At 42.4% G+C, this 12,821-nt stretch overlaps 1 protein-coding gene across 2 annotated transcripts in view; it reads left to right on the top strand.

Moving 5' to 3' along the window:
• nckap1 (NCK-associated protein 1) overlaps nt 1-12,821 on the top strand; it is a 297,326-nt gene that overhangs the window by 118,579 nt on the left and 165,926 nt on the right. For both annotated transcript variants that reach the window (XM_070875820.1, XM_070875819.1), the window contains exons 11-12: nt 1,636-1,732; nt 5,338-5,447. In XM_070875820.1, the coding sequence (XP_070731921.1) occupies nt 1,636-1,732; nt 5,338-5,447 (207 nt within the window). The remainder of the gene's footprint in view (nt 1-1,635; nt 1,733-5,337; nt 5,448-12,821) is intronic.

Here is a 12,821-nt window from a genome sequence, read left to right as displayed (position 1 = left end):
GTTGATTTTGAAGGTGTTTAAAACTCTTCAAAAAAGGAAATGATACAATATTTTTTTTTTAAAAAGCCCGAGTATCTGGCCAAAGTAATCAGACAGAAGGATAATGATACATTTCATGAATATTTGTCATGTATTGGACATACAATTTCCACTTTAATGTGAATGTTTGTAAACCCACCAGTGTACTTAACATGTCCCCGTCTGCCACTTTAAAAAATCATGACTAGCAATTGGCCTATGACAAACATAAGTGAGTTGTGTGACCCCTAGAATTGTAGAATGCTACCTCACAGAAACAGGCCGTTCACACCACCAAATTTGCGCTGTTTTTTTTTCACATGAGCCACCTTACCTTGTCCAATACCAATACTCGTTTTGCTCCCAGTAATCTTTATAATCTTTTCAAGCAACTACCAAATTCCCCTCTTGAAGTACTTAGGGACTATGCATCAACAGTTTGTGGTAGAAAATTCCAATTCTAACCAACCTCTGCCTTTAAAAAAAAAATCTTTGCCTTTAATTCTTTGTGTTATCTTGAATATATATTGTCTCGTTACCATTTGGCCAATCAGTGGAAGTAATTTATTCTCTAACACTTCACAATCTTGAAGACGTCTAACATGTTTTTAAAAAAAAGAAAGGGATTTGCTAATGGCCCCTCTGTTAGGATTTGACCCAACTGGCTCATTGGTGCTCTCAGCGCAATACTTAATTGGGGTAGACAACATAGCTGCAAGTGCTTTGCACAATTCACTCAAGAGTGGAGGACTCAGAAGTGATTCAATACATATTCAGAGTTTGAGGTGTCATTGAATATACCCGTGGACAGCCATCTTCCATTATTGATGTCAGAGGATAAAAATTATTATTGTAACCCCTGGAGGATTTAAAAATTAATTACAATGTGATGAACCAGTCACTTTTTATCATTTGGGAATAATAATGCTACTTTTTAATCTAGTTGGAGATAACCACAGACCTAATTAACAGATCTGAAATTATTTGATATGTATTTCTTTTACAAACCGTACTTAAGAAAAAGCAAAATGTGGTTTTCCTGAGCAAGACTGATTAGTACAATTGGTGTTGAACTAAATAGGCATGGAATAGAATTAAATGCAATGTAATTTGCTGTTTAGTCCAGTATTGGTTTTATAGATAGAGAACATCACAGTAAAGACATATGCAAAAAATATTCAAAAGATTAGCTCTAAGTGTAAAGGACATTATATGCCTTGGATTTGTGCTGAAACTGCCAAGCACCTTTCTTCCAAATGACAGTACAGCTACCCAAAGTGGAACAGTGTTATCATGGCAGAAAATGTTTTTTATGCATTAACACTGACTGAGATTGTGCTAGTAAATTAACACATACATAAAAACACACATTGGTTGGCTTTGTCTTCCTGTGGGGAATTCTCCTCTGATTTAATATTATGGGCAGTCTGTACAGAAATGTATAAGAAAATTTAATGTGGTTCATTTAGGAACTAGTATCTACTTGGGAGTATTTAAGGTATATTTGGTTATTCATGGTTAAACATCTCTCTTTGCTTTTCTGCTAACCTCTGAATGTTATTAATATTTATTTTCATTGATTAGAACTCTTTTTTCCCCCCCCCCCCCCCCCCTTAGTGGTCCACTACACCGGGAACGGCGCAAGTTTTTGCGGTCTGCCTTAAAAGAGCTTGCCACTGTTCTTGCTGACCAACCAGGATTACTAGGTCCAAAGGTACTGAATTTATGTTTTAAATAAATAATTTTATTCCATAGAGGTTAGGTCAAACACCTATCCTTATGAAATTGATGTTTATAGTATCTGCTCGACCTGTTGAAACCTTTTCATTAGTACAATGAAGACAAAACTGCAATTGTTTCTTTTATTTTAGGCTTCATATTCTGATTTGAGCAAAGGTGCTATGCAATATATCCTTAGTTTTTGAAGCTTACACCTATTAATTACATCAGAAAATGGATCCCCTCACCACACATTGAACATGTTTAAAGTGGATTTAGAGAAATGCAGTACCCAAATTTGATAGTATTTCTGAAATAGACTTAAGAAAATAGGCATTTTTGATTTTGCTAGTCCTGGGAGTTGGGAGGAGAACTGTTTTTACATGTACTGTTCAAGTTCAGGTCAGGACAGGTAATTTTGTATAATAGAGGCTCAAACTACTGCTCCTCCGACACATAAACAAACCAGAAGCACTGTGCACAAAATGTACTTTGTGTATATTGCAGGCCTGTGTTTATTTACCATGTCTACTGGATGAATTTTAATATATCGGGTATACAGGATTGTAAAAAGGCTTTGCCCTTCATTTGATGTATGTAGGTGGATGCACTCCAGTTGCAAACATTGAGGCGTATAATTGAAGTATGAGGTACTCTACTGAGTCAATCCCTGCAGTGGGACATCACGTGTTTAGTGTTTGAGATGACTAACATCCAGAACCTGGTCATTTTTTGTTAATGGCAAGTTACAATGGCAAAAGATGACGGTCTTAACGTTCAAGCCAAATTAGTCAGGCTTGATTGAATGCAAGTCCTCAAATCAACATTCTTGTCTCATGAGGGCTCTTTCTGTGCCCAGATCATTTTACTTTGGAGCCAGCCAGCAGCTACATTCCAAGATTCCTAGTTTAAGCATACATTGTACTTGATCCTAGTGAGGCCTATGGTGAAGAATACAGTTTGTAGATCAGCTGCCAGTGTAAAGATGATATATTGCAAGAGAATATGTTTTCATCTTGCAAAGAGCTCCTCCTAAGATTTCAGTCCATTGTCAATAGCTCAGTTGTGAATCCTCCCCAATCCAATGTATTAACAATGGAAAGCTTGTTGCACTCAGCCGAGTTGGGTGGTTTGTGAATCAGACCTAGATTTGACATCCTCAAAAGCAGAAGATTCAAGTCGATTATCCCTTTGCATTCTGGTTAACTGGAGAGGCTGGTGGTCAGTTAAATGTTGTTTCTGGAGTCTTGAAGTGACTGCCTGTTCACTGAGATAAGAAGCTGTTGCATTTTGCATGTATTTAAATTGGCTAATAGGAACTCATTAACAGGAATCTGCTGACTACCTCTGAAGACCCTGGTTAGACAACACTTGGAGCACTGAGAGCAGTTCTGGACACCACACCTAAAATCATAAAATCGTTACAGCACAATGGGAGGCCATTTGACCCGTCGAGCCCATGCCGGCTCTCTGCTACAACATTTCAGCTAGTCCCTTACTCCGTAGCCATGCAATTTTTTTTCCTTCAGGTGCATATCTAATTCCCTTTTGAAAGCCATGATTGAATCTGCCTCCATCACCCTTTCAGGCAGTGCATTCCAGATTATAACCACTCGTCGTGTTTTTAAAAAAAAAAGTTTTTCCTTGTCACCTTCGGACCTTGTGCCAATCACCTTAAATCAGTGTCCTCTGGTCTTTGACTCTTCGGCCAATATGAATAGTTTCTCTCTATCTACTCTCTATCTCGACCCCTCATGATTTTGAAAAACCCTGGGAAGGATATGTTGGCCTTGGAGTGACGCAGTGCAGGTTTACCAGACTTCAAGGAGTAAGCTGCGAGGAGAGATTACACAAATTAGGGTTGTATTCCCTAGAATTTAGACAGTTAAGGGGTGATCTGATCGAAGATTTCAAGATATTAAGGGAACAGATAGTGTAGAGCGAGAGAAACTATTTCCGCTTCTTGGGGATTCTAGGACTAAGGGACATAGTCTAAAACTTGGAGCCAGACCTTTCAGGAATGAAATCAGGAAACACTTCTACACACAAGGGTGGTAGACGTTTAGAATTCTCTTCCGCAAACAGTAATTGATGCAAGGCCAATTGTTAATTTTAAATTGGAGATTGATAGCTTTTTGTTAACCAGAGTTATTAAGGGATATGAGCCAAAGGCAGGTGGGTATATGGAGTTAGGTTGCAGACGCTGAATGGTGGGACAGACGCAAGGGACTCAATGGCCTAGTCCTGTTCCTGTGTTCCGAAGATATTTAGGCTATCAGCCCAAGTCCATCTTGCCAAATCAACAGATTTGACAAATTACAGTATAACTGGTGATTCAGAACTGTTTGTTTACATTTTACCACAACAACTTGTTGAAACTTCTATTGCCGAAGTGGACAGCCTAAGTGTTCTGGAAGCTGATGTAATTTTTGTAGCACAGGTTTCTTTATTACCACTGTTTCAGTTCAATATTTTGTGTAAATCTAGTACTCAAACTTTAGAACTGAAACAATTTGTCTTGAGAAGTTGAGGAGTGCACTGCCCTACCCCCACCACCACCAGCTATAGACAACCAGAAGTCACTTTTAGTAAGCAGAGTGAAGTCTACTTCTTACGATCTTTTGACTTTTCTGTATCCTCTTTTTGTATGAAGGATTCTCCTCAGGGAAGCACTGTTTGATCTTTGTAGTTTCATGGTAAGGTAAGACCCAACAGCCCTTTGAACCTCGATATCTAGCTTGGGATTTGAATTTACTGCTGAACAAGCTCTGCACTCTCCATTTTAAGCCACATCTACTATTAGCTAGTCATTTCTGGTTTCGAAAAGATATCTGAATTTCATCAGGTATAGACAATAATCTCATCTTCAGCGTTCAGATTGGAGGTTTACAATCTGGACTAGTCCATGACGTTTGAACATAACATAAGAACATAACGTAAGGAATAGGAGCAGCAGTAGGCCATTTGGCCCCTCGAGCCTACTCTGCCATTCAATAAGATCATGGCTGATCTGATCATGGACTCGGTTCCACTTTCCTGCCCGCTCCACAGACTCTATTCCCTTATCACTCAAAAATCTGTCTATCTCTGCCTTAAATATATTCAATAACCTAGCCTCCACAGCTTTCTGGAGCAGAGAATTCCACAGATTTACAACCCTCAGAAGAAATTCCTCCATCTCAGTTTTAAATGGGTGGCCCCTTATTCTGAGACTAAGACCCCTAGTTTTAGTTTCCCTTATGAGTGGAAATATCCTCTCTGCATCCACCTTGTCGAGCCCCCTCATTATCTTATGTTTTGATAAGATTACCTCTTTCTTGTGAACTCCAATGAGTATAACTTGACAAAGGATAATGGTTATACGATACCTAAATGTATGTAATAATTGGTTTTGCAATAATTTTGGTATGCCCTGTAAATTGGGTTATTTCTGCCATCTAGCTGACACTGCATACTCCAATTACTCACTTCACAACAAATAAATTTGTTGAGTAAATTTTCTACCACCTTTGAGGCAAATTAAAACTAATAAAATACCAAACTAGCAGAATGTAATCCTGTTATTTCTTGTGACTTATAATTCAGACTCTCTCCTTGTAGGCACTCTTTGTCTTCATGGCTCTATCTTTTGCACGTGATGAAATTATCTGGCTGCTTCGCCATGCAGATAACATTCCAAGAACAAGAAACAGTGATGACTTTATAGACAAGTAAGTGATTTTATGTTAATTTTTTGCATTCATATGGCGCAATTCTGATTTTTTTTAAAACTTAGCCAGGAATGCTGTCTTTTGAGGAAAGGGTGAGGGTGGCAGGTTTGAAATGAAGGGAACAGCTGAGTAGACATAAGTTAGCGTGAAGGGCAGGAAGGGAAGTTGGGTATGGGATTGATGGAACAGGGAGTAGGTCTTGTGGGCAAAATGGAGAGAGCAGGGCAAGATGGGGTGAAACTAGAGAGCGACGGGTTAAGGGTGAGGGTGGGTGGAGATTAGCTGCGAGAGTGGGACCAGAGGAGCAGCGGCGACAGGGATAAAAGGAGCAGCACCTGAGGCCCAAGACCAGCGGCAAGAGTGGGACCGGAGGAGTAGCTGCAGTGGGGATAAAATGAGCGGGAGCAACTCAACAGAGGCAGAAATCGAAATGTAATGTCAATGACATCAGCTCAAGGGAAACAGCAGATTCGTGTTTTAAGTTTATTCCATAGTCAAATAGTTCATAGTTTAGTTCATAGTCAAATAACTAGAGGCTTGACAGGGCATCTCAGTCCTGTGGAGCGTACATCCTGTGCCATGTGGGAAGCCCTGGATGCTTCGTGTAGCCTGGATGACCATAATGTGTAAGAAGTGTTACCAGCTACAGCAACTCGAGCTCCAGGTTTTGGAGCTTGAGTGCGGAGTCACTGCGGTGCATCTGCAAGGCTGAGAACTTTGTGGATAGCACTTTTTTTAAAAAAAAGAGGTGGCCATCCTGCAGCTTAAGTGGGTGGTCGTCATACAGAAGAGGCGGACCAGGCAGGTAGTGCAGGAGTCCCCTGAGTGCATCTCGCTCTCTAACTAGTATTCTGTTCTGAATACTGGTGGGAGCGATGGCTCATCTGGTGAGTGCAGCCAGAGCCAAGTCCACGGCACCAGGGGTGGCTCAGCTGCACAGGAGGGAGGAAGAAGAGTGCAAAAGCAATAGTGGTAGGGGATTCAATAGTTAGGGGAGCAGACCGGCGTTTCTGCGGCCATAGCTGTGACTCCAGGATGGTATGTTGCCTCCCTTGTGCCAGGGTCAAAGATGTCACCGAGCAGCTGCAGGGTATTTCGGGGAGAGAGGGTGAACAGCCAGAGGTCATGGTCCATATCGGTACCAATGACATGGATAGAAAGAGGGATGAGGTCTTGCAGGCATATTTTAAGGAGCTAGGAGAGAGATTAAAAAACAGGACCTCAAAGATAGTAATCTCCAGATTACTCCCGGTGCCATGTGCTAGTGAGTACAGAAATAGGAGGATAGGACAGATAAATGTGTGGCTGGAAAGATGGTGCAGGGTTTTCGATTCCTGAGGCATTGGGACCATTTCTGGGGGAGCTGGGACCTGTACCAACTGGACGGGTTGCATCTCAACAGAGCCAGGACCAATATCCTCTAGGTGGCGTGGGGGGTGGTTGCGAGTGCTGTTGAGAGAGGTTTAAATTATGTTAAACTTGAGTCCAGGGGGATGGAAACCTGAGAATAGATTCAGTAGGGAGAGAAACAAAGCTGGAATTGGAAAGCAAAAAGAGTCCAAAATAAATTTGGAAGACAGAGGAAACAAGGGCTAGAAAATAGACAACAAGGAAGTTTGACAGTGCTAGATGGTATATTCTTCAATGCAAGGAGTATGGGGAATAAGGGCAGATGAGTTGAGAGCACAGATAGACACTTGGGAGTATGATACAGCAGGCAGTGAAGAAGGCAAATGGCATGTTGGCCTTCATAGCGAGAGGATTTGAGTATAGGAGTAGGGAGGTCTTGCTGCAGTTGTACAGGGTCTTGGTGATGCCATACCTTGAATATTGTGTACAGTTTTGGTCGTCAAATCGGAGGAAGGCCATTCTTGCTATTGAGGGAGTGCAGCGAAGTTTTACCAGACTGATTCCCGGGATGGCAGGACTGACATATGAAAAGACTGGATCGACTAGGCTTATATTCACTGGAATTTAGAAGAATGAGAGGGGATCTCATAGAAACATGTAAAATTCTGACAGATTGGACAGGTAAGATGCAGGAAGAATGTTCCTGATGTCGGGGAAGTCTAGAACCAGGGATAAGGGGTAAGCCATTTAGGATCGAGATGAGGGGAAACTACTTTACTTTGAGAATTGTGAACCTGTGGAATTCTCTACCACAGCAAGTTGTTGATGCCAGTCCATTAGATATATTCAAAAGGGAGTTAGATGTGGGCCATACGGCTAAAGGGATCAAGGGGTACGGAGAGAAAGCAGGAATGGGGTACTGAAGTTGCATGATCAGCCATGATATAGAATGGTAGTGCAGGCTCGAAGGGCCGAATGGCCTATTCCTGCACCTATTTTCTATGCTTCTATTATAGCTTTACTGAGACATGGCTGAAAGAAGGGCAGGTATGGCAGCTTCAACATTCCCGGTTACAGAGTTTTCAGATGGGATAGAGAGGGGGGTTAAAAGGAACGGGGGTTGCAGTTTTGATTAAAGAAACAATTACAGTTGTGAGAAGGGATGATATGTTGCCTCATATATGTTGGAAGGATCATCAAATGAGGCAATGTGAGTCGAATTGAAGAACAAAAAAGGGGCGATCACACTGCTAGGAGTCAGCCCCCCAAACAGTCAAGAGGGAGATAGAAGATCAAATATGTAAGCAAATTTCTGACACGTGCAAAAACTATAGGGCAGTTATAGGTGACTTCAACTACCCGAATATTAACTGGGATAAAATTAGTGAGAGTGGTATAGAGGTTGCGGATTTCGTAAAATGCTCTCAGTAGAACATTATTAACCAATATGTAGCAAGCCCAGCAAGGTGGTTCTGGACTTAATTTTCGGGAATGAAGCTGGGCAGGTGGAAGAGGTATCGGTGGGAGAACATTTTGGTGCTAGTGATCATAATTCAGTTAGATTTACAGTATTTATGGAAAAAGACAAATATAGACCAGGAATAAAAGTTCTCAATTAGGAAAAAGCCAATTTTGATAAGCTGAGATATGATTTAGCCAAAGTGGATTGGAAACAGCTACTTGAAGGTAAGTCACTGTCAGCAGTGGGAGGCATTCAAGGAGGAGATCCTGGGGGTTCAGAGCAAGTATGTTCCCTTAAAGAAAAAGGGTGGGACTAACAAATCTAGAGCCCCCTGGATGTCAAGGGACATACAGGGTAAGATAAAGAAAAAAAAGAGGCTTCTAACTGATATAGAGGACTCAACGTGACAGAAACTCCGGAGGAGTATAGAAAGTGCAGGGGTGAAATTAAAAAGGAAATTAGGAAAGCAAAGCATGAAAAAATGTTGGCAAGTAAAATCAAGGAAACATAGAAAATAGGTGCAGGAGAAGGCCATTCGGCCCTTCGAGCCTGCACCACCATTCAATAAGATCATGGCTGATCATTACCTCAGTACCCCTTTCCTGCTTTCTCTCCATATCCCTTGATCCCGTTAGCCGTAAGGCCATATCGAACTCCCTCTTGAATATATCCAACGAGCTGGCATCAACAACTCTCTGCGGTAGAGAATTCTACATTAACAACTCTGAGTGAAGAAGTTTCTCCTCATCTCGGTCCTAAATGGCTTGCCCCTTATCCTTAAACTCTGACCTCTGGTTCTGGACATCCCCAACATCGGGAACATTCTTCCTTCATCTAGCCTGTCCAGGCCCGTCAGAATTTTATATGTTTCTATGAGATCCCCTCTCATTCTTCTAAACTCCAGTGAATACAGGCCCAGTCGATCCAATCTCTCCTCATATGTCAATCCTGCCATCCCGGGAATCGGTCTGGTGAACCTTCGCTGCACTCCCTCAATCGCAAGAACGTCCTTCTTCAGATTAGGAGACCAAAACGGAACACACTATTCCAGGTGAGGCCTCACCAAGGCCCTATACAACTGTAGTAAGACTTCCCTGCTCCTATACTCAAATCCCCTAGCTATGAAGGCTAACATGCCATTTTCCTCTTCACCGCCTGCTGTACCTGTATGCCAACTTTCAATGACTGATGTACCATGACACCCAGGTCTATTGCACCTCCCCTTTTCCTAATCTGCCGCCATTCAGATAATCTGTCTTCGTGTTTTTGCCCCCAAAGTGGATAACCTCACATTTATCCACATTATACTGCATCTGCCATGCATTTGCTCACTCACCTAACCTGTCCAAGTCACCCTGCAGCCTCTTAGCATCCTTCTCACAGCTCACACCGCCACCCAGCTTAGTGGCTTAGTGTCATCTGCAAACTTGGAGATATTACACTCAATTCCTTCATCTAAATCATTGATGTATACTGTAAAACTCAAAGATGTTTTATAAATACATTAAAAGCAAGGAGGTAACTAAAGAAAAAGTAGGGCATATTAGAGACCATGAGGGTAATCGGTATGGAGGTGGGAGACAACTGGATGGTTCTTAATGAATCCTTTGCGGCTGTTTTCACAAGAGAGGGGCGAAGCAGACATTGTAATCGGGGAGGAGGAGTGTGAAATATTAGATGAAATGAACATAGCGAGAGAGGAAGTATTAAGGGGCTCAGCAGCTTTGAAAGTGAATAAATCCCCAGGCTCGGATGAAATGTATCCCAGGCTGTTAAGAGAAGCTAAAGAGGAAATAGCAGAGGCTCTGACAATCATTTTTCCAATCCTCTGGCTACAGACGTGGTGCTGGAGTACTGCTAACGTGGTATCTTTGTTTAAAAAGGGAGAAAGGGATAGACCGAGCAATTACATTCAGCCTAACCTCGGTGGTGGGAAAATTATTGGAAAAAATTCTGAGGGACAGGATAAATCTTCTTTCAGAAAGACATGGGTTAACCAAGGACAGTCAGCGTGGATTTGTTAAAGGAAGGTCGTGTCTGACTAACTTGATTGAATTTTTTGAGCAGGTAACCAGGAGGGTCGATGAGGGTAGTGCGTTTGATTTCGTGTATATGGATTTTAGCAAGGCTTTTGATAAGGTTCCACATGGCAGACTGGACACGAAAGTGGGATCCAGGGCAAAGTGCCAGGTTGGATCCAAAATTGGCTGAGGCAGGAAGGAAAAGGTGGGTGGTGGATGTTTTTGTGACTGGAAGGCTGTTTCCAGACGGGTTCTGCAGGGCTCAGTACTTGGTCCCTTGCTTCTTGTGGTACATATGAATGATTTAGACTTGAATATACGGGGTATGATTAAGAAGTTTGCAGATGATACTAAAATCGGCTGTATGGTTGATAATGAAGACAAAAGCTGTAGACTTCAGGAAGATATCAATGAACTGGCCAAGTGGGCAGAATAGTGGCAAATGTAATTCAATCCAGAGGTGTGAGGTAATGCATTTGGGGAGGGCTAACAAGGCAAGGGAATACACATTAAATGGTAGGACACAGAAGTGTAGAGGAACAAAGGGACCTTGGAGTGCATGTCCACAGATCCCTGAAGGTAGCAGACCAGGTAGATAAGGTGGTTAAGAAGACGTGTGGGATACTTGCCTTTATTAGTCGAGGCATAGAATACAAGAACAGGGAGGTTATGCTTGAACTGTATAAAACGCTAGTTCGGCCATAGCTAGAGTACTCTGGCAGTTCTGGTCACTGCATTACAGGAAAGATGTGATTGCACTAGAGAGGGTAGAGATTTACGAGTATGTTGCCTGGACTGGAGAATTTTAGCTATGAGGAAAGATTGGATAGGCCGAGTTTGTTTTCTTTGGAACAGAGGAGGCTGAGGGAGACCTTTTTGAAGTATATAAAATTATGAGGGGCCTCGATAGAGTGGATAGGATGGATCTAATTCCCTTAGCAGAGGGGTCAACAACCAGGGGGCATAGATTTAAAGTAATTGGTAGAAGGTTTTGAGGGGATTTGAGGAAACATTTCTTCACCCAGAGGGTGATTGGGGTCTGGAACTCACTGCCTGAAAGGATGGTAGAGGCAGAAACCCTCACCACATTTAAAACGTACTTGGACATGCACTTGAGTACCGTAACCTACAAGGCTACGTACCAAGAGCTGGCAAGTGGGATTCGGCTAGATAGCTCTTTGTTGGCCGGAGTGGTCACAATGAGCTGGAATGGCCTCCTTACAGGCTGTGAATTTCTATGATTCTAAGAGGAAGGGAGGAAGCAACAGGCATAAGAACATAAGAAATAGGAGCAGGAGTAGGCCATAAGGCCCCTCAAACCTGTTCCGCCATTCAATAAGATCATGGCTGATCTGATCATGGACTCAGCTCCACTTCCCTGCCTGCTCCCCATAACCCCTTATTGAAATGAGAAATTTCTCCTAATCGCAGTTCTAAATGGGTGGCCCTCTAGTTCTAGTCTTCCCCCACCAGTAGAAATATCCTCTCTGCATCCACCTTGTCAAGCCCCCTCATAATCTTACACGTTTCTATAAGATCACCTCTCATTCTTCTGAATTCCAATGAGTAGAGGTCCAACCTACTCAACCTTTCCTCATAAGTCAACCCACTCATCCCCGGGATCAACCTAGTGAGCCTTCTCTGAACTGCCTCCACAGCAAGTATATCCTTTTGTAAATATGGAAACCATAACTGCATGCAGTATTCCAGTTGTGGCCTCACCAATACCCTGTACAGCTGTAACAAGACTTCCCTGCATTTCTATTCCATCTCCTTTGCAATAAAGGTCAGGATTCCACTGGCCTTCCTGATCACTTGCTGTACCCGAATTACCATCCTTTTGTGTTTCATGCACAAGTGCCCCCCAGGTCCAGCTGTACTGCAGTACTTTGCAATCTTTCTTCATTTAAATAATAACTTGCTCTTTGATTTTTTTTCTGCCAAAGTGCATGACCACAAATTTTCCAACATTATATTCCATCTGCCAAATTCTTGCCCACTCACTTAGCCTGTCTATGTCCTCCTGCAGCCTCTTTATGTCCTCCTCACACATTACCCTTCCTCCCATCTTTGTATCATCAGCAAACTTGGCTACGTTACACTCAGTCCCCTCTTCCAAGTCGTTAATATAGATTGTAAATAGTTGGGGTCCCAGCACTGATCCCTGCGGCACACCACTCGTTACTGATTGCCAACCAGAGAATGAACCATTTATCCTGCTGAACAGATGGTATTCATCTTGGTGGCGAAGAAAGCTGTGAGCTTCTCGCTCTAGTTGAGGTGCGAATGGAGGGGGCATGGGAGAAGGGTTTAAGGAGGTAGTTGGTCATCGAGAAAAGGACTCTGGGTTTATTTTGCACTCCAGAATGTGTAATAGGCAGTTTTGGTACAGTGGAGAGAGTGGCCTAGTAGATTTTAATATGATCAAGCCAGATATGTTGTTGGATAGCAAAGCAGTTGTGTGCCAAGTACACAAGTTTGCATCCTTTAGACTTGAGTAAATGAAGATGGGGCCTTACTGTGGAAATGACATGAATAGAA

The sequence above is a fragment of the Pristiophorus japonicus genome, chromosome 3 (assembly GCF_044704955.1).
Source record: "Pristiophorus japonicus isolate sPriJap1 chromosome 3, sPriJap1.hap1, whole genome shotgun sequence".
NCBI lineage: Eukaryota > Metazoa > Chordata > Chondrichthyes > Pristiophoridae > Pristiophorus > Pristiophorus japonicus.
This window is presented reverse-complemented; position numbering and strand designations above follow the sequence as displayed.